This window comes from Parasteatoda tepidariorum, chromosome 3, assembly GCF_982258835.1.
Source record: "Parasteatoda tepidariorum strain Cologne lab strain chromosome 3, Ptep-v5.0, whole genome shotgun sequence".
Taxonomy (NCBI): domain Eukaryota; kingdom Metazoa; phylum Arthropoda; class Arachnida; order Araneae; family Theridiidae; genus Parasteatoda; species Parasteatoda tepidariorum.
The window spans coordinates 62,585,327-62,613,219 of NC_141757.1; the positions used below are offsets into that span (position 1 = coordinate 62,585,327).

Genomic DNA, 27,893 nt, shown 5'->3' on the forward strand with positions numbered 1-27,893 from the left:
TAATTATTCATATCGTGTGATGTTATTTTTTATTGAAGTATTTTTAATTGTCAAAATATTTTTAATAAAAGTATTTTCAAATAGCAAAGTATTTTTAAATGATAATTATGGGAAAAAGAAATGATAGGTATTTAAAGGAAAAAAATGCTTCTTTTCAAGCACAAGTTTTTTTTTTTTTTTTTTTTTTTTTTTTTTTTTTTTTTTTTTTTTTTTTTTACATCCGTTTAATCTAATGTAACAGTTTCATTGTAAAAAAAAAATTAACTTGAATTAGTAAATTTTATATCCCGTCTGAAAAAAGTATTGTTTTTAATTTTAGTTCGGGTATTAATTTTTCTAAAAAAAAGGAAATTTGAACAAGAAAAACAGTTTTAAAGGCAATACTTTATTTTTACCTCTTTTCCTTCTTTGGAATGAGTAAACTATGTGTAATTACCATTACTAATTATTTGTTATATAAATGGTAAAATATTGAATAATATCGCACATCGTAAAAAAAATCGCAAAATATTGAATATTAGTGGTATTTACTAACAACAAAATTTTAACCTGAACACAAACATATTTCTATTTCTTCTTTTTACTGCTCTAAAATAGTCATTTACTGTATTTAAATTTCAGAAGTTTATAAGTATTAATTTTAGTTCTAGAATTCTTTTTCGTCAACTCTATTTTCAAACGATATTTCAATCGTTTAATCATAATTCTGTTTACAATTTTTTTTCCTACAGAATTTTCATGAAATAAGTGAGCGTAAATCGTTAAAACATGAATTCTTTTTGTAATTTAAAAAAAAAAATGCTTTTTTTGCACTTTTATTTTAGAAGTAATAAATTATAATTGGAATACTTGCGATTTCCTTTTGTGAAGATTCAGTATTTATATTCAGTTTACAATCAACAGCACCATCTAGTGACAATGTTTAAAAATATTTGATCGCAACGCATTTTTTTTTCTCCAAAATTCATTGTTTTGCTAATAACAATGCAGCTTTTTTTTCTCAAATGATATTTTTATTACTTATACAATTGACCAATGTTACAAATAGGATTAGTCTGTTAGTGGCCAGCTTGCTCTTTTCGTATGTTATTTTTACTAAAGACTGTTTTAAAAGAAAAAAACTATTTTTCAATGAAAGTTTTAAAAAGAACGTGGTTTATTAATTGTAGATATTTACTAAAATAATAAAAAAGTTCATCTTATAAATAACTTGAATTTCATTTTCTCTCATTTCAGCTCTTAAATACGTTTTACGAGGAAAGTTAGAAATTTAATTTGATTACTAAATTTTGAAAGTCAAATTTTAAAAATATTATTAATATAGCAATTTTTTCTAGGTTTTTAAGAAACAACCGAACGTTAATTTTAACCGAGCGTTCAAAATTTTATTTACATTTCTCCTTCCCCCACCAGCATATTGCAAATAATGCAGAGAAACAGTTTTACAGGCAAAAACTCCATGCTCCTTATCACACATTTCTCATGTTATTTTTAATGAAAACTATAACGGAAGAAAATTCTTTCTAAATATCAATTTATGAAAATCGTAAAATATTGGTTATTAATGTTTTTTATAAATTTTTTTTAAGTTTCATTTAATTTTAAGATTTGTAACTAATTTAATTTTTAATGCAAATTTCTCCAGCCACAATTTTATTTTATTAATTATTTACTTCTTTGCGGTTGAGAAAATGAGAACATTTAATAAACAAGTGCTTTACGAATAGTCATAATTTTTATACTATGTAAACTATTTTTACTTTAGTTAACAATATTTCATTAACAGAAAAATTAAAAAATCGTAATTTGATTAATTATTTTTAGAATAAAAAAATTACCGTTTTAAACTTATTTTCTTAATTAATGTCCGAAGCATTTTTCTACCCTTTTAGCGAAATATCTTATACCTCTTGAGTGCTCGAAAATGTTAGAGTCAAAATTTAGTTTAAACAGATTTACTCTAAAATTTTAATTTTAAGTGCAGGAAAAGTAACATTCTTTCACATTGAAAAGTGAATCTTATTTGTGTTCTGTATCGTCAGTTAGTCTTCAACCCTTGTTTTAATGTAGCACTAATTCTCTTTATAAGCTAATAAAATGTGAGTTAAATAAATAACTGTATACTTCATTTAAAATAAATTTTATTTATGTGTTGACTAAGACATGCAGACCCTTCAAGTTATATTTAATACTTCTTTTTAAGTGAATTTTTTTGTTGAAAAAAGGGCAGACAACACATTGACTTTTAGTTGTTTTTGATAAATTTTTAGTTTAAAAGCAATATAATCATAAAGTATGAAAAATATAAATCTAAAAATTTTGTAGTTGTTCTTTAAAATTTCGGAATGGGACTAGGGATGGAAATGATATAAGTTGTATTTTAGAAAGCATCACAGGTTTAACAGAAATAGTTTTCAATTTGGTTTATATGTTTTTAACTATTAAAATTGATAATATTTTTCACCTTCCCAAATTAAACTTGGAAACTATTTTTTAATTAAATGTATTAATTAACACTTAAGTGAACTTTATATGCCAGGTGTATAAATCGGTCAAGTGTATAAGTATGAAGTTTAATGAATTTTTCAAAATGGTAACATCTTTTATGATTTTTTTAGCTACTCATTATTTTTAGCAGTTTGAATTGACCAACCAGTGAAAGAAAAACTAAGCGCAACTTGTTTTTAAAATATTAACGTTCGTAAAATCTGTTATTTTTGGTAAATTACAATGTCAACATGTTTGTTGTAAAATGCAAATTATTTCAAAACTGAGAAGGAATTTATAAAGAATTGTTTAAATGTTTTGGGAATTCAAATATTAAGAATTATAACCAAATGAAATGAACAGCTCCAACCAGTATATAAAATAAAACTCTCCAGTTAATTAATACCTGATTTTCTGATTATATTATAATTTTTTTATGATTATAAGTCATGCAAATGCCTGAAAACAAAATTTATCTTGGAGAATGAGATGTTATGAATATTTTCAAAGCTTTTGTAGTAGGTCATGAAAATAGTTGATCAAGTTATGTCCTAGTGTAAACTTTACTCTAGGTCTGTATCTAAAAGTAAAGTGAAGGAAATATAAATTTTTTTTTCATCTTTTATCTATTTAAATTTTAGAATGGCAAAAAGACCTGGGAGATCTGACAGAGACTGGTTGGGGAATATCAATTTCGTTTTAATTTAATCCTGAAAATAAAATTTTTTTCCCCTCAATATCGAGTTTTTTTCCAGTTGATTTGTGGGTTATATTTCCAGTGTGCTTATTCTATTTTTTAAAGAAAATTTAACATTTCAAGATGCACCCAAAATTTTGAAACTGCTTTCGAATATCAACTTCTTCAGAGTATGCTTTTTCGAATAGTAAACTAAGTAGATACCTTGTGACTTTCACCTCATGGTTTCTAAAACCTTGTCATGGTTTATTTATAAATACTAAACCTCTCATACTTTTTTTCTCTGAAGATTTCTGTTCATAAGGGAAGTTGCTTTTGAAACACATCGTAAATTTATTCTTACCACAAAAGGAATTAAAATAATCTCTTATATTTGAAAACTTACGATGATACCTTAATTTGAAAAGAAATCAACATCATTTGTTCAAAATAAGTTTAAACCACGGCACTTATACATTGTTAGCTTTGAAGTAGTTTGTCAAGTTGTCATTGTAGACTGTTACATCTTTATTATTTATTCTGCTTCTGAATTTACACTTGTTATGTATTTCTACAATTAAGACATTTACATTGCTATCATATTTTAAATGCAAATAATTAGCAACATTATATTTCAGTTAAAATTGCTATTTAAGATATAATAAGCTCATAAATATATAATGAGACTGATCAATAGTGCTCATTCATTGGCTTTCCACTACTTGCTTAACCAGTTAATAACCCCCCCCCCCCAAACTCAGAATTTACATATGTTATAATGTTTAAAAATGAAAGAAAAAAAACACCAGCTTCAACAACCATATTTAAATTCACTTTCACATAAGTAAGAAATAAATCTTTTTAAAGACGATCAGTTGTATACCTAAAGCAGGGAACTACATAACTTTCAGGTTTAATTTTATCAGAGATACAAAATGCTTCATAGATACAAAAAATTCATTTTTTTCCCAAGATAACACCATGTGGCCCAAGACATTTAATACAGTGTTAATTGGCTTGTTTTCCTATTGGAAGGTTATAATCTACTGTTGAAAAGAAATATGGAAAAACTTTGAAAATCTTATTTCTTTAAAAAAAATATTATTCAACTGTTCATTTACTGGGAAGTGTTCAGTCACTAATATATTTATCCTAAATAATGTACTATTTAAAATTAATAAACTAATCATGAAGTTTTTTCCAACATTTTGTTAGTTGTTTCATAAATTTGCTGAAAATTGATTGAATGTCTAATCCACTTCATAAATCACTGAAATCACAATAAAGGAAATGTCATTCAGCTATTACCCAAATAAAGCAAGAATAAAGTCTTTTCTATGGAATTTAACTTATATTTATACTTATAAATGAAATGCAGATTTTTTTGTTGATATTTTAAAAATAATTTTATGTGAAAAGGTAAGTGTTAAATTTTTTTCCAGTGGATACTCAAGCGTCCTAAATGTAATTAAATGCACAACAAATAAAGGATATTTTTACTATTGTTTCAATTAAAAATTGCTTAGTATAGAATAAAAAATATTATGATGACAAAGTTTGAATTATGTAACTATTTTAATAAAGAGGTTTAGCTACAAGGTTTTTCTTTAGTAAAGAAAAACATAAGGGGTTTTTCATAAATGTAAAATGTGTATTTTTCTGAACTTTATCAAGTTATTATATCTTTAAAAACATTATAAAGTAAGTATGTATTTAACGATATAACACCTTACGCACACTTTTTTGCATTTATCAAATTTTAGTAAGACTTTCATCAAGATATTTAGGATTTGTGTAAATGGTATACATTGGAGATAAGTTACAATTGTGTATAAGAGGCATTTTTTTCAGTGAATCGTTAGTTTATATGCAAGATGAATTAATGAACAAACAAATAAAACGTAACACAAGATACAAAAATAGACAATTATGAATTTATTTGGAACAAGGTGCTGCTGCATAAACAGACATAAAAACAGCCTCCGTTTATATACAAGATGAGATCCAACTAAAATGTACACATGTTCTATTTACATTACTAGTTCAACATTTCACTATTGTAGAGAACTAATAGCTCTTGAAATGGAAAAACTGCCCTTAGTTTCGTCGACACTATGATGTAATCTCAAGAAACTAAACTTCCTTAAAAAATATCGAATGCTTCAGCAAAATTAAACTAATTACCAAAAATCACAAAACATAGTTTGATGTCTAAACAAACATGAATTGTGGTAAACATAACTCTAAATGTAAACCGCTATCAATTTCTATTAGTGTCCTATTCATGTAAATACTGATTCGTAAGTTCCGAAATATTAATTAGAAAAAGTTCCTGCATTAAAAATATAAGTACTATTAAATAATTACAATACATTTAAGATTACACATCTATAAAGTGCAAAAATTTTTATTATTTAACGTGGAAGTCTATAAAAAAGTTCTATTTAGAGCATTTAAGTGAATTACAAGTGCATTAGTGACAGTATAGTTTTAGAAGATAACTTACTTAATGTGATTTCTAAACGATATGGAACATGGCACATAATTTGCAAGAATAAACAATTTTTTGCATCCAATCGAAAAGATAAATGTCGATCATAAAAATAATAAATATCTTAAAGATTTTATTTACAAACTAATTTTCTTTCCTGTCATTTGGAAAGAAACCAAAGCAATATCTGAAAAATATCCCTACTCGAGACTATTGCTATCTAAAAGACTTCTTTTAAACATTTAAATCCATAAATTACGGAAATAAAATAATGAACTATTACCAAATGTGAATACATATAAATAATGAAATGAATTACTATAGCAAGATTAAAAGCTAAATCCAAATTATTGCCTGAAAAGCGTGATTATTATTTTTTTCCTTCTTAGCACAGAGAGCTTATCAAAGTGCATTTTAAATACATTTTATGAGTATTCTTAGGCACATTGTTGAGCCTTGGTTAAACAATGATAACAATTTCATTTGTTTATTAAAAATATTTTTTTAGAAATGATTTCCTTTGAATAGGAACTTTGTCAAATATAAAGGTACAAAATACTAACAACATTACATCAAACCGATTTTAACGTTCAAGACATTTCTCATTCAATTTGGAATTCAGCTAAGTATTACTTTCATATTCAAACTCATTTACATACAATTTTGATTTTCAGGAGAAAAATTGAGACATCCTTTACTTAAAGAAAAGGTCCCATTTTTAAACTTATAAAAAAAATGCAGTGGTCATTATAATAAAACAAATTTAACAACTTGGTTGAAATGAAGAAGAAAGAAAAAAAAAGAGTACAGGCACCCCATGTTTGTTGAAACAAGTATCTGTTCAATCGCACAGTTGAACAGTGGAACATATAACTACACAATATAAATAGAAACATAAAACTATGATTCTCTGTAGAAAGCTCTGGTTTGTACAAATAGAAACTATGATACAAAAGGCACTTTGAGAGAGACTGTACAACAATTAAATTATGTGCCAATCATTAAACATCAGTACCTAGGTTTTCACCCATATTCAGGAATACTCCTTTGTCTGGGCAAGGCCTGAGATGATCTTCAATCGTATAGATCGGTTTGTTACTGCAAGGTGAATGACCCTGAGGTGAGTGGCAGCTAAAATAAAGAACAGTAATTAGATATAAGACAATCATTGGGCATTCACAACATCTGTGCAGAACATTAATCCTTTTATGTTAGATTTTTATCTTAATCACATCGTATTGCTTTAAACTCTAAGGCAAACAGCAAAGAATTATTTTTGTGATAGATATTACAAATGATAGTTTTTTCTAGTTTAAAAAAAAGATACTACATTCAGTTGTTTAAATAAATTTATTGTAGAAACAATTAAAATTAAATAAATATGTACTAATAAAATATGCACTTTAATTTATGTACATTATTTTTTAGTTAAATGTATTACTTGCCTTTGAATATAATGTACAATATTCCTTAAAAATTATTAAAAAATTTATCAACGCTTACAAAAAAGTAGCTTATTCTGGTTGACAGGTGATAATTTGATTTCCTTACTTTTATTACTGAAAAATAATGTGAGACGTATGATATTGTGAGGCTTATGATGTTAGAAAAACTGAATTAATCTACTACAATGGGCAAATGCAGCCAAAGGTGTTCCTGTTCTTTATTTACAACTATTATAAATTTAAAAATGAAGACTGCGTTTGATAAAAATTAATTTTTATTTAAGAATTACTCAATTTTACGAACATATTGAATCGATTGAAAAAAAAATTAAATAAATAGTAAAGCAATTATGCTAAAAGTTTTTTTCTGAATGATTCATATTTATGTAAAGTAGAAAACGTTAATATATAGTTAAAATTATCATATATACACAAGTTTCCATCAAGCAATTACAAGATTGTATTAATTTTGTTCACTTGAAAAATACTGCAATTTTTTTTAAGCTACACATTTGGTAAACATATTAGAATGATTGGTACTTGCAATCATTCTTCATCATGGGATCTCATTATTTATTCTCTGAACACATATCATGGCGAAATCGTAGATGAGACTGAAAAATAAGTGGGATATTTTGTATAAAGGCAGTAAGGGAAATCCGTTTTAGTTAGATTGGTTACCTCTAAATATCACATACCAGTGTTTGAGTGGAAGTATATAGTTTGCAGTATAGTTTCATAGTTATACTAGTTAGTACTATTTCTGCAGAAACGTATTGTGTTTATGTGCGCATTACAATAAAAAAATGAAGTTGAGTATAAAGTTATGTCGCCACATTTATAGAACATAGCAATGGAACATAGGCAAGTCAGAAAAAAAGTACTAAATATATAAGACGAATTATAATATTTGGATCTTATAGGTATTTAGTTTTAAGTTTATAATATTAGAGGAATAAAGGTTAAGAATGTATTTTCTCAAATGCAAATAACGCGCGTATGACTAATTTCTATACCAAATGACCAAGACAATGCTCCAGGAGGGAAAAACATAAAAATCATGCCACGATTTTCAGAAATGGTATGACAAGCGTGAAAACTACAGGCCAATGCAATAAAAGTTGATTGCATTAATAAATTGCTTTTAGCACCTTCTTATGAAAAAAAATTGCCAATCAATTCAAAGGAAAATTAAATAGGATTATATGAAGGAATTGATACTCACTTTGTGGAATTACCACTAATATTATCTATTTTTTGTAGTAAAGTCCTTGATGTGCTCATCATATCTGGAATCCTTTTGTTGCTGATTTCACTATTAAGCACTTTAGGAGGAGCCTCGTGTGGCATTATAACTGGTATTCTGTCCAATTCATTCACAATTTTTTGAGGCATATCACAATTTTTATTGTTCATATACATGGCATTTCTTTCGTTCTGCTCATTTACTAGATCAAAGTCACAGTCTTTGTGGTGCTCGTCAACAGGTTTCTGCGGCCGTCGACGTCGGATTCTGTATCTGACTACAATACAAACAATTAAAATTATGAGCACAGTGAAGGTGGCTGATAAACCAATAATCAGGTATAACTGAGAAGCAGAAGAAGTCTCTTTCTCTTTCTCAGAGATGCGGTGGGAGACATTCGAAGCAACAGATGGACCTTCATTCCAATCGTTTGGAATTCCATCTAAACTTAAATGGCACCTATTTCCCTTGAAGCCATGCAAACAGTGGCATGAAAAGCCATTTTCTGTCACATGACATGTAGCACCATTCAAGCATGGCGAAGAGCTGCAGGTATTCTGAGGCTGAGTACAGTTTTTTCCAGTAAATCCTGGTTTGCATTCACAGTAGTAAGCTTCATCAAGGAAGCGACAAGTTCCTCCATTGGCACAAATATTTGCAGAGCACACTGTCTGTTTGATATGACAGAAAGCTCCTGAGTAGCCGTAAGGGCAAGTACATGATGCATTTCCGGAGATGACCACGCAGATTCCTCCATTTTTACACAAGTTTGTACATCTGTTGTCATGCTCACATCGATCACCGCTGATACCATGAGGGCAGATACAATGTATTCCATCGGAGGATGTCATGCAAGTGCCACCTACAAGTTAACATTAATATAATATTATATTAAAAAAGCAGAAAAGCAATGAGATAAAATAAATACTAACAAGGTTATTACATTTTGCAAAGTAGTGAAGCAAATAAAGCCATTTTCAAAATGGAAAAGAAAATTCAATTTTATACATGTAACGATGCATTCTAAGAAATTGGCAAAGTTATAATCACAGAAAAACAAATATGGTACTGGTTCAAAGTTGCATATAAGCATATGTTTCTAAAAGTTGAAATTACTAAAATTAAAAAAAAATTAGCATCTTATCTTATTATCTTATTAGCAAGTTTAAAAAGTGGATGCTTTGTGAAGACAATAAAAAAAAATATTTTTCATCATTCCTTTTCCCTACCTTTTAAGCAGTGACTTGAATCACAGGTTTGGACTTTTTCACAGAGTGCACCTGTAAAACCTGCTGGACAGGAACATAAAAATCCGTCTGGATTTGAAATACAGGAGCCACCATTTTTGCATAAACCTTCTGTACAAATACTTGCTGATGTCTCACAATGTGGTCCGAAATATCCACGTTTGCATGTGCAATCGTATTTACCAATACTAGGACTCTATAAAGAACAAATAAAAATTTTTAATTAAAAAAAAAGATATGAGAAAGATAATTTTAAGTGAGCACATTTATTTTTGAATTTATTTCAATGTTAGAAAAATGAATCCAAATAAAAGCTTTAAAAAAATGCAGTTGGAAATATTTGAGTTTAGCAAATAGCAATTTCATTAGTGAACTGAGATACTTTTATGAACAAAATACAATAAATTTGCTTCTTTTAGTAAAACTATGTTCAGTTAATTCATCTGAAAATAAATATATCTATAAATGGTACAAGCTTAAAAATCCTGAAAATATACAACTATTTTAGTAGTAATTAATCACAGTTATTCAAGAACCAAAAGAGTTGTGTGAAGATATGAAGAACTAAATAAAGAATAAAAATTTATTTCCTTTTTTATAGGCTTCCTTCAAATCACCACAAGAAATTATTCAGGGTCTTTAAAAATAGGTTTAAATATCGCTTTATAATAAAATTTATTATCATGTTTCATAAATAGTTATTGCTCTTATTTATAAAATAATAAGAATATTTATACATAAAAAAGTCCAACATTCTGATGACTAACTAACTAAGTAACATGACATTAAGTATGGAAATGAATGAATTGTCTTTAGAAATATTTTAAAGAAATTTAGATTACAGTTTTAATCTATATTCACTTACTATGATTTTCACAATGGAAATGTAATAATTTTATAATATTTGAACAATACTTTCATAAAATGTATAAAATTTTAATTACCATTTTTTACGGTATAGAATACTAAATGAATAATTTAAAATAAAATAATAGTATGAAGTCTTGTTAGCAAAATGTCCAAGTTCTTAAAGTATATTATTTTAGAAATTTATTACTAAAAAAATAAAATAATAAAATAATATCCACTTTAATTATTTTTGACTAGATGTAAGGACAAGATAAATACAAAACATCAAAGATCACTTTTGATCTTGTTGTGGAAATTTCGTGTAATGAAATCTAATTATTTTAAAAAGAAGACTATAAATACATTAATTGCCTGGTCTTAGATTTTTATGAAATCCTGTACAAAAATGTATATTCCTTGCCAATTAATTTAGCAAAGCGATTGAACAAAAGTTTCAACTTGTTGGTGTTGTTTCAACTTTTTTTTTAATGAAAATTATTTGTTTTATGTTATTTATAAAAAAACAACATTTTCAATCATTTTATGACTTTTAAAGATGTTTGCTAAATTTTAAAAAAAATTTAGTTTAGTTTTCATAATGAACAATCTAATTTGAACTCTTACTTGCATTTGGATTTTTCAAATTGCATGGAAAATTCAATAAGTTAGGAAAAGTAACTGTTAAAGGACTTAGATCAGAAGTCAAAGCATCAAAATATAGTCATTAACTAAGATAATGGTTATTTTAAAAATGTTATGTTACAGTTATCAAGTGAGGAAAAAAAGGATATAATAGTTTTAAAATCGCATATGAGAAAAATTTTATAGGTTAAACAGTACAAACTCTCTACATATAAACACATGAGCAAATATGTATACCATATACTCATGTTTGATAATATGGTGTATAAATTTGAAAATTTAAATTAAAATTAATACAATTTATGAAACGTATTACTAAACAACAAAAAGGAAAAAAATAGTTTCAGCACACAGTTATTAAAACTCTTTTACCAAATGATAATTTTACACAGAAAATGAATTTTAAAAATTATAGGTGATTTAAAATGAATTTTAAAAATTATTGTTCATTTTTTAATTTAATAACGATTGGAGATTCTCCAATGATAAAACAATAACTTAAACATCATGTAATCAAGATCTATTTTAACACAAACAATTATAATGATAAACTTCAAAATTTAAAATGCATTAGTCAAGTAGTTTTAAAGAAACTAGGTCCTTAAAATTATTCTTTATCCGACCGGTATAGGAATAGCAATGTTGCATCATAGCACATGAAAGTTCAGATGAAAGATCAAAAGTTTTTCAAAGAATTTGATTAAATTAATATACTTTCTGAAGAAAAAAAAGTGCTCTTAATTATCGTGTATTTAGAGCAATAAAAATATATGTAATTAAAGTTATCTTCTATATTCAAATACAATTTTATACCAAGCTTCTATATTTAAGATTTAAACTTAAAATTTTACTTTTGAGAATTTAATTTCTAAAAATATTTTAATAATTACAATTATTTAATAATCTTCATCACTTTATTTGATTGTATTAATATTTAAAAATTGATATATTTATTTTTAAAAATTAATGCATTAGTTTTTATAATTAACAGAAAAGTAGTTTTGAGTTAAAGGCTTTACCTGGTGGTCCTTGTGCTTCTTAAGTAATTATGTAACATTTCATTCATGTTCGAATGGATGAATGTAGTACAGTCCTTTCATCATTTTATCCTTTCATTTATAATCACATTTTATCACTTCATGATAAAAAAAAACTTAAAATGTTAAAAAAAAGAGAATTAATTTGTCTTTAAGAAGTATGTTTGCGAAAACTTTAAGTAGTTTTAATATAAATAGTTAGCCAAACATTTACTGTTGCTTATTTCATGTTTTAATTCTTACTAAAACAAATAAGGTAAAAGAAGTATCATTTAAAAAAAGTAAAAATTACTTCAAATTGGACTTATAAATAGCAAAGAACGCCAAGCAGATAAATATTGTAGAAATAGTACTCTTTTTTGCATATAAATAGGATTTATATATGATAAACACAAAATACATTAATTTATAAAAGATAAATATATCTAATAAACTACAAAATTAACTTAAAGTATAAAATTAAAGTAAGGCACAAAAATTATAGAAAGAAAATAGTAAGAATATTAATATTGGAAAAATTTAAGATTGATCAAGTTTTCATACAATTTAAATTTAAAAAAAAATTAACTTCATATTTTTGAATTAGTTTTTAAGCAAAAACTCAAAACGTATAGTAAAATTTATAGTTGACATTTATTGATATGATTCCACTATTTTACTATTTATACGTTGAATAGTTTTAACGAAGTAAAATGAGAATAAATTTTAAAAAAAATATTGTAAAATAAAACTGAAATCAGGTTAGATTTCTCAAATAATTACAGTTAAAACTTCTTAGAAGTTAAGAAAAATCTCTTTATATCATTTAATATAAAATTAAAGTTATTATCTTAATATATAGATCAGAATTTAAAGACATTTTTAGTAATCAAACAAAATACAGTAATAATATAAGCAAATAAAATAATAATAACGAAATAAAAAACGTAGCACACAGAATAACAAAACAAAAAATGATGTTATGAATAAAATGTCAATTTACATTGCATATGCCATTGTTCAAACAGGGGCTGTCCATGCAAGGATTCTTTAATTTGTCACAATTATCTCCCATGTAATCATCTGAACATGTACAAGTGTAGGACCCTTGTCCTGTGTTAGTACAAGTGCCGCCATTTTCACAAGGTTTGTGATTGGTGCAGTAATTAAGATCTGAAAAAAGTTATTATAATAAGCATCTAGTTTTTTTATGAAATGAATAAAAATTAATAATGTGAAAATAAGCAAAATATTTAACCAAGACAAAAAGTACTAGAGCATAATTGCCATTTCTTAGCACAAATGAAATTTGGATTTAAAATACTTACAAAGTCCGTTTTTATAATAATGCTTTAAAAAAAATCCGAAAAGAGCATTTTATGAATTAATGAAGTATATTTAAAAAGAGTTTATCCTATTTTAAATAATTGAAATCCATCAGTTTTCTACATTCTGAAACTTCTAATGTTTTTTTAAGAAAAAATTCAATAAAACTGTTATTTGTTTTGTACAGTTACACAAAATATTTTACATTGTTCACAATAAATTTCGCATTAAATTTCCAATATGTTAATCTAAATGAAATATCTTTTTCATAACCTGAAGAAAAAGACATTCAGCAATAATGCTTGGTTTTATAAAATATTATATAAATGAGGGTCTTGGAAGTATAGTAAATATGTATTAAATATACCAATTTACTAGAATTTGTAATAAAGATACCAATATGAAAAAATGCAAAGGCAGATATAATAATAATCACCTTTATCACATAAGACACCACCCCAACCCTCATCACAGATGCAGGTCCAAGGCTTTCTGCAACCACCATGTACACAGCCTGGATAGGTCTTACACTGATCACATAAAGGACCTTCCCATCCAAATCTGCAACTATTTATGGAAAAAATAAATTCATTATTCTATTTTTGAAATCTTATATTACTTTTTGTTATAGTATAGTAATTTATATACAACAATTTATATAATAACTGAAACTACAATCATATTTCTGTTTAAAATATATAGTTTTAAGATATACCGCGTAAAATATATTTGAAAACATGTTTATCATTAATCCTTATAATTTATTATTAGTTTTTTTTTCAATTTAAAAAGCTAGTTTAAAGTTTTTGAAATAAATAAGATTTATCTTTTTTAAGGAAAAAAATTTCAAAAGTGGTAGCACCATTACTCCTTTTACCTCCTTACAATGACTTCAAATACCTAAATGCTATATTTGTTTAGATTTTCTAACTAGTATTCAACATTAAAGTGGAGAAATTCTCAAATTAGATAAAAACAGCTGTGTATCAAATTTTAGAATTTCGTCAATTATTCATATCATTATTCAGTCAATTATTATGTTATTATTCAATCAAGTAATGATATTAGTAATTTAAAGTTGTATTATTGTTAAATTAAAATTACTACTAATTTTTTCTTCTATTCAACCTAATTATTTTAAATTTTGTAGGTAAAAAATGCTATATAAATTTTAAAAAACAAATAAAATGTGGATATGTTTTGTTTGAAATTGTTTCATTACTCTAAATTAAATAATTACTATTTTTCAAGAAATGGTGATTTAAACAAATTATATGATTATATTGTCATTCATAAAAATGCTTATTTGCACAATTAGTAGGGGATACATACCAGAAACTGCATTATAAAAAATATTATAAAGAATATCAACAACTTTTAAGGAAGCAAGGAAATTAGTTAACTGAGAGAAACTGTCGTTTTAGCTCTAGTATAAAAAGTTCCATCAGTGATTTTTTTCTGACATTAGTGTTACTTATTACAGAACGAAAACAATAGTCTATTTTTTAAATTATAATATACCCTTATATATTAAACTTTTACTTTATTTAGCAGAAAGAGACGTGCGTAAACTAAAGATATCACCCTGAATAACTTTTTTCTATAATGATCAGATTTTCACGAACTAAGCGGCTATCATAGAGATTCAAAGGACAAAACTAAAATATATTAATTAATTAGTACTAGCTATAAAATGAATTGTTGAATGAGACAAAAAAAAGTATCTTCTCTGATTACAAACGAGTTGTTTAGGTCGGATTTTATTTTTTAAATATCAAAATGGGGAGGTTAGCTGTAATCTGGAAAAAAAGGTCCCAAAATTTTAATAAGGAGAGGGGTTAAAAGTTTGGGTCTCTTAATGTTAATATCACTTTTTATGTGTTTTGCTTTTCCTCGGGAACTTAATTGAGTCTAAAAATGTTTGCGAAGAATTATAAATTCAGTTTATCCAAGGAAAATACCAAATAAAAATGATTTTTGTTTAAATTTTTTATTATTTTATTTAGTTAAGATCTAAAACATTTTGAACAAATAGGTTTGAATGATAAGGTTATAATAAAGGTCGAAACTGGAAAATAAAAAAGGAAATTGGTCGAATAGTCTTTAAGAAATAATATTTTTAAAATGTGACTTTTCTGAAATTTTAACTCGGAAACTATTTAACTGATTTTTGTTCAAATTTTAATATTTTGTAATTTACTGTTACACAGATTAAAATGGTGTAAAAATTAGTATGCCCTGAATATCAATATCTTTCGACCTTTATGAAATAAAATAAAAATATTCTAAAAAGTTTGTAAGCAAAAATTTTCGATTCGTTATAAGACTTCTTAAGATGTGGCTAAATACACAGAAAGTGGCATTAAGAGGCTCAAACTTTCCTTGAGTGTTAGCCCAAGCTTTCGTCAGTTCCCCACCGAAACTATTGGGATCATATTTTTCATTATAACGGTTATACCTCATATTTTGATAGTCAAAAATGCAAACCCGTTGAAAAAAAAAGACATATTTATTCAGAAAAGTACGATTTGTATTAGTTTCTGTTATGAAATTAATAAAACTCGGATTAATTAATTAGCATATTTGAAATAACTCTTTTGAACCATTAAGGTTGGCACTTAGTTTATACAAATCCAATCATTGCTATTAAAGTTATTTAAGGTGATATCTTTTGTTTTCTGCACTGTACAATTGCCTACTAATGATAAATGGGGCTATTTATGTATCATTGTATATTCTTATGGTTACCTTTAATAAAATTGTAATTATGGAATTAATATTTATGCAACGGTGTTTGAGTGATTTTGACCAAAAGTTGTACTTCATATCTACAAATAGAAGTTAAAATATTTCAACTAATTACGTTTGAACTGTCATAGAAAAATAAATTATAAGTTTGATATTGAAATAAATTTGTGTATAACTCATTTTGATTAACTTTAAGCAAAATAACTTACTTAATTAATAACTTAAGCTTTAACTTACTTGCATTCTCCAGGTTTGAGGCATGTACCATTATGGCATCCGGCAGCACAAACAGCTGGAAAAAAGAAAATTTATAAAATAAATTTTTACAGAAAAGACTACAATTATTTTTCCTCACAACTGTTAAAAGCATTCATTTCACGCTGTTGAATTATTATTAAATCATTTATCTTTTAATACATTATCCTGTACAGTTTTCTTTCATAACTATTTTATACAATAGTTCAATGAGATAACGGAATGTTTTACTCAGACTGACAGCCTACCTAGAGTTGCAACTAATTATACCATTTTTTTTTTTAATTTTCAGAGTTCACCATATGGATTTATTGAAAAATTTAAGAAAAAATAGAAGCAAATTGTGTTTCTAAATAACGTTTTTAAGAGATTTACTTTGTTTATTAAATTTATTTTGTTTATTTTTTATGTCGGTTATTAGAACAATGGAAGCAACTGAAATCTTTAAAACATAGTTTATTTAGTTTAAATGTTCCGACAGTTAAAACGTACATAAGTATTTTTCTAAAAGTGCAAGCTAAAACAAGTGGAAATAATAACGAAACAGCGCTTAACTAAACCTGGCTTAAAGTAAGGGTTAAATTTTAAATTTCTTTATAAAATTTAAATGATGTAAAATTTTTTTATCCATTACAATTCAATTTTTCAGTAATAATTCGAATGTATATTAAAAATAAGTAATTTTTATAACTTGGTCTTTAGCGACTATTTTTATTTATTTTTGAGTAAGTGAGTTTTAGAAATCGAAGTTTTCTTTTACTTTTCATCCGAGCAAATAATTTCGCTAAAAATATTGAAATTAGACCTAAAAATTTAAATTTTCAGTTAGTAGCAAGTGGCCGGTAGACTAATAACTAAAGTAGCGACTTTTTCCTTAGTAGTAACTTTTTTGCTCGGATAAAATTATATATTAAAAAAATCATATTAGAAAAATCTACTGCGTAAAAAGTTAATTCAACGATAAAAGTAACATAAATATGTGATGAAATTTGGTTTAATATATTGACTTTAAAATTATTTAGGGAGGTGAAATACATTTAATGTATAGATTACGGCTTTGAAATATATGAATTATTAAAGAACTCTCATTTTACATGAATCTCTTCATCACAAATTGTAGGATTCAAGAATTAAAATTTTAAATGGTGACATTGGACATTTTAATGAAAGTTCCGTTTTTTAGAGTCTCTCTGCAGAATTACCGGTTATTTATTTAATTTAAGTCACCACTTTTTTTCTTTTTTTGACACGCCACGTGACGAGTGGTTATTTACAGGTCTAGTTTGCAATGTACAAAAGGCAAAAACAGCCAAAAAAGGCTAAGTTCCTGACTAAGTTGAGTCCATATTTATGAGATTGTGGCCATCATTCATAAATGAGAAACCCACCCATATCTGTGGAGAAAAAAATATGTTTATTCAAAGAAAGTACGTTTTTGCGTGCATTTTATTTGTTGTATTTTTGTATGCTGGCTATACAGATATTCGAAAAATATTCTCATAATTTTAAAGGCTATTTTTTAAAAATAATTAAGAAAATTTGTTTCTCTTATCCGTTTAAGCAAAATCTTGTCACGCTTGACTTAAATATAGTGTTTAGTTTTCTTCCCTAGTCTGACCAAAACCAATGGACTATAAACTGCTCACACTACTCTGAAGCTGAATGTTATGAATGAACGTCTCTCACGACATTCAATAGAAATGGCCGCATCATCTTTAATAGAGAGGATAACTCAGCTCCGCTATCTCAACAAAAAAACGTTGTTTCCATTCATTGTCAACCAATTGAAGAACAATGAACATCATGGATTGTATACAATGAACGAAAGGGAGAGAGAGAGAAAAAAAAAATGAGGGAGCTTTAAGAAAATAGCCACTGGACCCCACCCTCTTCATCTTTTCAGTGGAGCCTGATTCCTTTCTGAGTTATGACCGTGAAAAGCTAGAAAGATAGGGGGACCCTGATAACAATCTCTAAGACACACGCAACTTTTACACCGGATACACGCGGCACGCGAACAATTAGGGTTGCCAATTTCAGGAACTTTTCATTCGGTGAGTGTTAATTTCATTGACAGTAAAGATATCTGACGTTCTTTTATAATGAAAGCGCGTTTGATCAGGAATAAAAATATCTTTCAATTTTTAAACCAATAAAGACAACAATACTCGCCCACTATATTCCTACGATTGCACTAGGATGTTGCAAAGTATACGATTGTCCAAATTAAGTTCGAACTATTAACATACACATTACATTACATTACATCTTGTTGGAAAAAAATCCGACAGGCTGAGGTCGCTTAAATTTGCGAGATCGCTTTTGACCCAGGTTGATTGACGTCTCGGTTATTTGATTTGAATATTGCCCCAGACCCATACTCATTACAATGCTGACACAAATGTGTCAGACCGTGAATTCAAGTCCCATTGCCTTCGGGTAAGTGAGGGAAATAAGTTTTCGTGGTTTTCTGCCTCATGTAGCGAACACGTGGGTTAATTTCATTCAAGTTACCTAGATGTTGATTTTCTTTCAATGCTTGACTCGGGAGTTCCCTAGTCTTCTAAGTTTGGTTCAAAAGGACAAGGATTAAAGGGTGAGCCTGAACGATATTTTCTTGAATTCAATACTAGTTTAAATGGCTCATTGATAGTAATGAAATATGCATGATAAATATTGAAAAAGAAATTAAAAAAAAAGACTTGAAAAAGTATTTTCGGGATTAATACTATCTGTACTGTACACAAATTCAAGAAATAAATGCTTTCAATGCTGAAAAAATCGATATATTCGCTAGTTAAGCAACATTAGAACAAATCCCAAGGTAATGAAAAATTAATATTGTTTTAACTATATTCGTGACTGTATTAAAAAGAAAATAAAGAAAGTCACTTAGACAATAATCAAAGCTAGATGTAAAAAAAAAGTATGACAGTACACCGAAGTTATTATTAAAATCTATAATACGTGAAGAATAAAGCTTTTAAAAACTTTTTAAACTGATTTAAAGTCCGATTTCACAGCGAGTATTTTCATAACTAATTAAATGATTAAAGTGACGAAAGGTATGCGATTGCTTTCAATTTGCTTAAGAAATTAATGTTATTAATGTCGAGTAACTAGATTCAGCCCAATTTAATACATAAAAAAATGTACGAATTACAATGACAAAAATATTTAAGATTTTATAAAGTTTAAAAAAAAGACAGAAACTAACCGGAGTTGCAATAGGAACCTTCCCATCCTTGCATGCAAATCATTGTTCCATCTTTTCCACATTTGTAGTGTCCAAAATTATCGTCTCGAGGTCGGCAGAGCGTTTTGCACTTCGGTCCATAGTATCCATCCGCACATATCACCCTGTATTTCAACTCCAGAGAGCTGTAATCTGATTCCAACTTATCCGAGGTCCATTCTAACCCGATTTCAAGTGCTCGCTGGGCTATGAATCGGGATATCAGCACCTTATTGTTGCCTGTAAGGACACAAAAGATTAAGTTATAAATAATTTTATGTAACAAGAATTTCACAAAAATTGCGTATCATCTAAGTGAATATCTATTTGAAATTTGTATTACTTTCGCCAGATATTACACAGATGTTGCAGTGTATTACGTTTCATTAGTCATTTTTTGTGGCGTTAACTAAAATACATTACATTAAATACGCATTAGATGCTTTTTACAATATTAAGAGAAATTGAACAGTTAATTTTCCAGCTTAAGCTATCTTAACACTTTGTTGACCAATAATTTTATTCAGCCATGACACCGGCTATTATTTTACACTTGAATATAAGAATTAAAAAAAAAACATTCGAACTCCAATAAGTTTTATTTATTGGAGTATTTTATTTTCATGTATTATTACTGACTGAAATGAAATTAGACTTTGGACAATATTCTAAATCTTCCTGGGCTTTATAAATTGAAATAGATTATTTAAGTGCTAAGACGAGTTAACTCGTCATTGGTTAACAGTCTTTGGGCATGAAAAAATGAGTTAACTCCTGGCCGGTCAATAATGTGTTAATATCAAGGATTTTTTATTTTTTTTAAAATTACAATCTTCAGATAAAGGAGCGAAACTATTTTTTTAACACTGCTTAAGTTCACGACATTTTTATTTTTCAAATAAAGCATAGTTATTAAGTATCCTTCCTGCCCACATTTAGGACATATAAATGCTGTTGGCAGCAATTAAAATGTAATATACACTCGCACTAGAAACGATTTGAATTTTAAAATTTCACAATTTTTTAAAATTATTTAGCAAAGTCCGTTAGTCCACATTTTCACACGCTAGTGGCGATATTTTTACTAAACTAACTCTTTATCTTCTGATTACACCTATTTAAAACACATATCACTTACAAATGTATTGCACAAATAAGAATTCCGAACAGGATATAATTGTCTCAAATGTAATAATAAAATGCTAAATAAGATTACAAGTTTGAAATTAATAAATGAAAAGAGGATTACTTTGTTGATATTTCTCTGGCGCCATCCTAAAGATATTATTGCTGTAAGAGACGTGACTGAAATATTACAAGATTAACGTCACGGTTAGAAAAATAAAAGTGACGACCCTGTCACGTCACCAAATGCTACGGCATGAAGCTTCAAAGAAATGTTATCACACTTAACAATCCCGTTTCGGTTCACAGATCTTAAAGAGAATAGGCAATTTTTGATGAGTCCCACTCCTTTGTTAGAATCATCAATTTTAGACCTCCAGGAGCATAGATGAACCCGGGGGGTGAGGACTTATAACCCTAAAAGTTTCTCTTTTGTTTCTTTTTGATCAAAAATGGAGATACATATGTTTTTTTTCCTTCCGAAATTCAAACATTTACACAATAAGATTAGGTGCGTGATATTTTTAAAAATTACTAAGAAAAAAGTCATAGATGATCAAGAAAAGGGTATTTTGTGCGATTTAATTTTTACTAATATCAATATTTAATACAAAAATTGTTGATTTCGCAATTAAGTTCGTCATAAAAATTAATTTTTCAGAATGGTAAAAATACTCAATTTCTTGAAAAAATGTCATTTTTTTAATAAAAATTATATATTTACCTAAATCAATTACTCTTATTTTATTTTCAAATTTAAACAAAAATTAAGCTTTGACTTTATGTTTTTCATTTTAGATTTCTAGATGCAATATTATCCATTTGTAACTAGTACTTCGGATAGTTAATGATTTCATTAATTTTTTTACAGTTATTTCTCGCGATTCTCTAAAATAGTACAACAGTTTTCTCAAATTACACTGATATATAACTAGGATTATACATCCCCCAACTCTAACTGATAAACAATAAAGTATAAAGCAAAATTATACAATTTCTTTTAAGAAGACGCTATACCACGAGAGAAAACTTTCGGTGCAAATTCGCTTTCACCATCACAAGTAATTTAAAATTTTAAGTTTAGAGAAAAGTAAGCTCAAGTAAACCAAAAATAAATCATGAACTTTCAAATGCTGAAATTATTTTTCAAAAATATCAAAATGCATGCAAACAAATAATGACTAGATAAATTAGAATTACGCAGTGAAGAAGTTATTCTGCCATAATTTGTTTACATTTTGATATTCGAAATTTTTTTTTTTAAGCATTAGAAACTTCATGGTTTATTCTAGGTTTACCTGAACTCAAGTTTATCTAAATTTGAAATTACAAACGGAGGTGAAGCAGAATTTGCCATAAAAAGTTTCTTCCACTATATAGCATCTTTTTAAATTTTCACAACATTGTACAAAAACATTCATGTTTATTTGCAAATATTAATTCTAGGTCAATTCTTTAAACTTTCACAACATAGTAAATAACTAAAAAAAAAGAACAATTTTGGGTGGGTTAGAACAAAAAAAAATTTACAAGCATTTACAAGCATTCCATTTAAAAATTTGTTAAATAATATGATTATTAGGATTTAAAATGTGATTGAAAAGAATGAAGAAATTTAGCAGCAAAATTCTTAAAAGTAAAAGGAAAGAAAAAAATCCAAAAAGTCCGGATAAAAAAAATTTGAAAAAGGAAAGTAAGCACCAGAAAAAAGAATCTATTTATGATCACAACGCACAATGTAATAGCAATTAACTACTAGTGTCCGCCTTAAAAATTAAATGTAAGGATCAATTCGATTCAGAATCATGAGATCCAATTAAAAATAATTATTAGAACGTAATTACGTATTTTTCAAACGTCAACTAATATATAAGAATAAATTTCATTCAAATTCAATATTACTATCGGAATTAAACAAATCAAAAAATGTAAAATATGAAAAATTCTTTTTTTATAAAACTTAAATAAATCCTAATTAATTAATAAAAACAAAACTAATTACAATATTGGTTCGAATTAATATTCAATTACACATAAAGCAGGCTTAAAATCCCGAATAGAATTTATAATTAAATTCATGTAATTTTTTTTAAAAAAAAACATCATACCAGAACTTTGTGTTTCATTTTTCAAAAAGACCCTTTTTATCTTCTGCGGAATATTCCAGAAATAAACACAAGGAACAATGTTTTAATTAACGTGATTACTCGCGTAAGTGAGCAAGCTGTGTCACTCCAAACATCATACAATCTACGACATCTTAATTCCGGCCAGATTTAAAATTTCCAAAGAATAAAATAACTATTCAAAACTTTATCAGATATTCGAAATAAAGAAATGACTAAAATTACTACACGCACTTGAGATTATTTTTCATCATATTCTTTCTTCTAAATCGAGAGAAACAAAAGGAGCGTTAAAATGCCCGGAAAGGTGAAAAAAGAAGAAGAAATAAAACAAAAGAAGCAGGGACTGGAAGATCAGCACCTTAAGAAAGAAGGGGTCGAAGCTCGGAGCATGGTCAAAAAATTAAAGAACAATGGGTCCACCCGAAAGACAATAGAGAGGATTCAGAAATTTGAAAACTAGTTTGCGGCGTTCGGTAATGACCAGCAGATAACTTAGAATTACAGCTTCCGTGAAACTATGTCTTTCTCAGTGTCCACTGAGTATATAAAAAATATTACAGGATGTATTTATCATAGTTTCAGCTAAACACATCTAGATGCAATGTCAAAAGCGTAAAGGTCTGGCATCGCTCCCGTGGTTATTAGGGTTCATCTTATTGAAAAGTCTTTTTAAAGAACAATGGACACTCCCAATTTAATCAGTTCATAACCTTTCCTGGGACAATAAGACTGCGTTGTTTTCTTTTTTTCCAAGAATTGAGAGACAATGCAATTAGTTTATAATTTTTACTGGTTGTGATTTCAAAGAATGGATGAAGTGTGTCTTTTTCTACCCAAACTTGAAACATTAAAATTGCCTTCCTTTAAAGCGAATATAGCTGAAGAAGTAGACAATAGGAAATAAAGGTATCGAAAACTATTGTGTTTCATGCTCAAATTCAATATGAATTACGTAATTACAGCTTTATATGTGATAGGTTCCGTCATGGACTATACTTTGAAATGTTCGAAAATAAATTATTAATTTTCACATGCTTTTAGAAAATTTAAATTAATTTTTCAAATTCATTTTTTTTCCTTCAAAAATTAAATTTCTTTCCTTTTTGTATTATCTGGTACCCTACGGTAAGTAAAATAATAAATTGCAGCAATTTCCAATGATTCAAACTTTTGGAGGATGTTATAGTATTGTAAAATGCAGCAAACACCTAACATCGTACTTATTTGGTTTAAAAAATGACTCAAGTTCATAAAACATGCTATCATATTGCATAACTCAGGTATTTGCTGTAATCATTCAAAAAGTTTGAATTTTTCAAAATCATTTTAATACATTGTATTATTTATTACAGGTATCAGAAAATACAAAAAAGATGAGAGTCTATTAAATAAGAAGTCTTTCCTTAATATTGTCTACCTTAAGGTAACATTGTTTAATGATAATATGCATGCAAATTCCGGATTCCAATTTTTCAACAAGAAACTTGTCAAAATTAACTTTCAGATTAGAGTTTATGAATTTAAAAAAAATTGATTTCAGACATCTTCCGCAAAATACAAAGTTATATTTTTATATTTAAGATTATTATTGAACAAATTTTTTTCAAAATTGTAGATAATTGTGATATATCACTTTAAATATCTGTTTTCATAAATATACAACAAAAAATTTCCTGTCCTTTATTAATGCTTTTCCTGTTGAAAACTATACCATTAATGTTTTATATTGTTATTTACTTCATAAATTTGAAAATAAACTAACTGTATTTTTTTAAACCCATACTGAAAACAGTATAATTTGTTATTTTCCATACTAAAAAACATCTAAAGTATTGTTGTACATTAATTTATAAATTAAAAATTCAAGAAGTACTTTGGTACATTATAGCTATTAAATCCAAATCATTTGCAGAATTCTTTTCCTCCCCATTGCTTAAAAGAATAATGTATGCCAAGGCAAGTTTTGGTAAAAAAATTAATTTGATAGAAATATATTTTAAATTAAAAAAAAGGTAACCTTTAATACAACCATAGAGAATGTGTATGCAAAATATTTATAGACTTTAAAAAATCAGTAAAACAGTCATAAAATATTTAGAAATTTTTCTAATTTTGGAATCATTGAGTTTTAATTTTGTTTTTTACAATCATTATGTTTATATAGATAAGTGCAAATTTTAATATAGCACTGATCCAGTTGTATGGTATTTTTTAAATATTTTTATTTAATAAGATACTACATATCAATATTACTGATTTAATGAATTTAAAAACATTAAATCTTAAAATGAAATATGTGAATTCCTTATTAACTGGAAAATCCACAATGAATACTTAACAAAAAAACTTATTGAATTATGAAATTATTAAATATAAGTTACAAAATTTACAAAATTTCGCTTAAAAACGTCTGATTAATAGGACCGATATTATTGTTTAAATGAATTGCATCATAAGCTAATTTACAATCCCTTTAGTTTATTCAAAGCAGGTATTGAAACTTCGGTCAGGAGAAATAGTTTCTCACACATTTTGAAATCACTGTCACACGATTAAATATCATCAGGTATAGAGACAGACGGAAGCTAAACAAAGATATATTCATTGAGAATTAGCAGGTTAACGTCCTTAAATGAGTAAGAGGGTAGCCGCCTCCGTGTAAACAACCGGTACTAGAGAAGCTCATCTCAAAAACCTTAAAAAGAAATCAGAAGTAAGAAATGAAAATATCAAGAAGGCATAGAGAAAGAAGAGGGAAAACGTAAGGGGGATCTCTGCTCTCTTAAGAAGTTTCCCACGGTCCGCTCCAGTGGGGAGGGGCCGAGTCGGCCTTGAGGTACCAGGTGGTCAAAGTCACCGTAAGTTCCCACGCTCGCGTCACCCAAAGACGCAGATTTTTATATTATATATTTATTGAAGCACTTTTCTTCGCGTTCCCGTTCTGAAGGAGTTTCCTCTTTTCGTAGATTTTTTTTTATTTCTCTAGCATTTTTTTTTTTATAGAATATACAGATATTCTGCTGTAACTGGGGATAGGGTGAAAGCGGTAAGTATAGAAAATTTGAAACAAGTATGCTTTCTTTTCTTATGGTTTAGTATTTGATGATCGGAGGAAGCGTAACTTCCTAAAACTAGACCGGATTATGTTTGTAGCTTAAAAAAAAAAATATGTTAAAGGAATGACAACAATTGAATTTTGAGCGGCTTTGTTGTAGTAGTGTTCAAAATAGCGTAAATTATGTTTTTTCTTTCTTCCTAAAACATTTTTATAAGTGTTTTGATTAACTAATAAAAAATAAAAATCATTAAGAGAAAAATGCAATTTATCATAAGTTTTCATTTTCCCCTTATATCAAACTAAATGAATATCCACAACGGATATGATTTTTACTTATTTATCTACGTGTATGAAAAATACCAGAAACCTGCATGCAATAAAACTGGAGTATTTAAAAAAAAAAAAAACAATATCGAATATAAAAGTACACAACAAGCAGCAAAATAAAAACAGTAACTTTGCGAACAAACAATTTGTTATAATAGCTATGTAAAATTAAAAAATAAATAAATAAATTTTGCTTATTGATACCTAAAATAAGTTTTGCTAAGCATTGTTATTAAATGAATTTATACATTAATAAAATAAAAAATATTTTTTTTGTAAAAATTTATGAATATGCTAATGATAACTTTGCATTCTCTTAAATCACCACGCCCAAGGCAGAAGAAGTTTTAATTAAAATATTCCTTTTTTCCTATTACTAACTTTTTTCTGGACTCTTCGTTTCAGTTTTTTTTTTTATTTTTAATATTATTAAGCCGTTTTTTAAGTATTTTTATATACACTCGATGATCATAATTCTCATATTACTCATTTGGTAACTTCTATTTAACATTTTCAGCAATAAAATACAAATTAAATAAAAATAATAAAGTAGGAGCAATTTTTACCTTTTCCTTGAGAAGGCTGCCATGCTTCTACTATTAGAGAAAATTCTCCCTAAAAATAAAAGGAAAATAAAATACATATCATTACGTTTTATAAATTAAACATGAAATTACCAGTGAGTCTTGACAATATTTTTTTCTCAATGACATGCAAAGCAGAAGAATGACAGAAATGGAATTTTAGTTTTTATAATTTATTTATTGAGGCAAAAAAAATAGAATAAGAGCAATATCAGGTAAGTGTTAAACAGATAATCTTTCTCTTTTAATTACACAAATTAAACAGATTAATACAAAAAAATTGAACAGATGAAAATGAACAGATTAATACAAAATAATTTAATTCAATTAATTTAAAAATAGTTTCCTTTTTTTCTTCTTTTTTTTTGTCGTATGCCTGTTTAGGCAGTGAGGGAGCGATTGTTCCTGTTTCTCAGTGGCGCCATCTATGGCCAGGAATTCGACTTCTGCCACGCCATTCACACAACCACAACCCGTTTACAGAGCGGGTCACATTCACACACAAAGGAGAAAGGACATAGAACACACAGAGAGAGAAAGAAACATCCATGCCTTGCCCGGGATTCGAACCCAGGACCTTTCTGATGCAAGGGCAGTAATAGTTTCCTTGAAAGGAAAATATTCTAAAAGAAAAAGGGTATTACCAGCCATGTGAAGTTGAGATCGAAGGATAACTTTGACTGATCTTGAGAATCCATAGCGTGTGAAGTAGTAGATAGAAGAGGAGTAAGGTATTCAATGAAAGTACACTCTCCTTTCAAATCGACGTTCACTTCGTAATGTTTAATGCAGAACCTGAGATAGACAGAGCAGTTTCCTTGGCAGGACTCGTCAGCCCTTCGCCGACCACTGCAACAGCCTCCAAAAATGTCTCGTCCTTCTGGGTTATTGTAAGATAAAATATCCAGTTGAAAAATACTTGTAGATTCCACCTAAAATAAAAGAAGCAATCCTAAAGACACCAGCAGTAGTAAAAATCAATAATAGTCACACCCACAGCTATTTTT

At 27.3% G+C, this 27,893-nt stretch overlaps 1 protein-coding gene across 6 annotated transcripts in view; it reads right to left on the bottom strand.

Annotated features, from left to right (window-relative positions):
* Positions 1 to 5,077: 5,077 nt before the first annotated feature.
* LOC107438011 (uncharacterized) overlaps positions 5,078 to 27,893 on the bottom strand; it is a 162,249-nt gene continuing 139,433 nt past the window's right edge. For all 6 annotated transcript variants that reach the window (XM_071180331.2, XM_071180338.2, XM_071180323.2 and 3 more), the window contains 9 exons: positions 27,531 to 27,818; positions 26,869 to 26,917; positions 19,646 to 19,903; positions 16,411 to 16,465; positions 13,862 to 13,992; positions 13,103 to 13,272; positions 9,575 to 9,788; positions 8,325 to 9,207; positions 5,078 to 6,785 (listed from right to left, as the gene is read on the bottom strand). In XM_071180331.2, the coding sequence (XP_071036432.2) occupies positions 6,656 to 6,785; positions 8,325 to 9,207; positions 9,575 to 9,788; positions 13,103 to 13,272; positions 13,862 to 13,992; positions 16,411 to 16,465; positions 19,646 to 19,903; positions 26,869 to 26,917; positions 27,531 to 27,818 (2,178 nt within the window). In that variant the 3' untranslated portion in view covers positions 5,078 to 6,655. The remainder of the gene's footprint in view (positions 6,786 to 8,324; positions 9,208 to 9,574; positions 9,789 to 13,102; positions 13,273 to 13,861; positions 13,993 to 16,410; positions 16,466 to 19,645; positions 19,904 to 26,868; positions 26,918 to 27,530; positions 27,819 to 27,893) is intronic.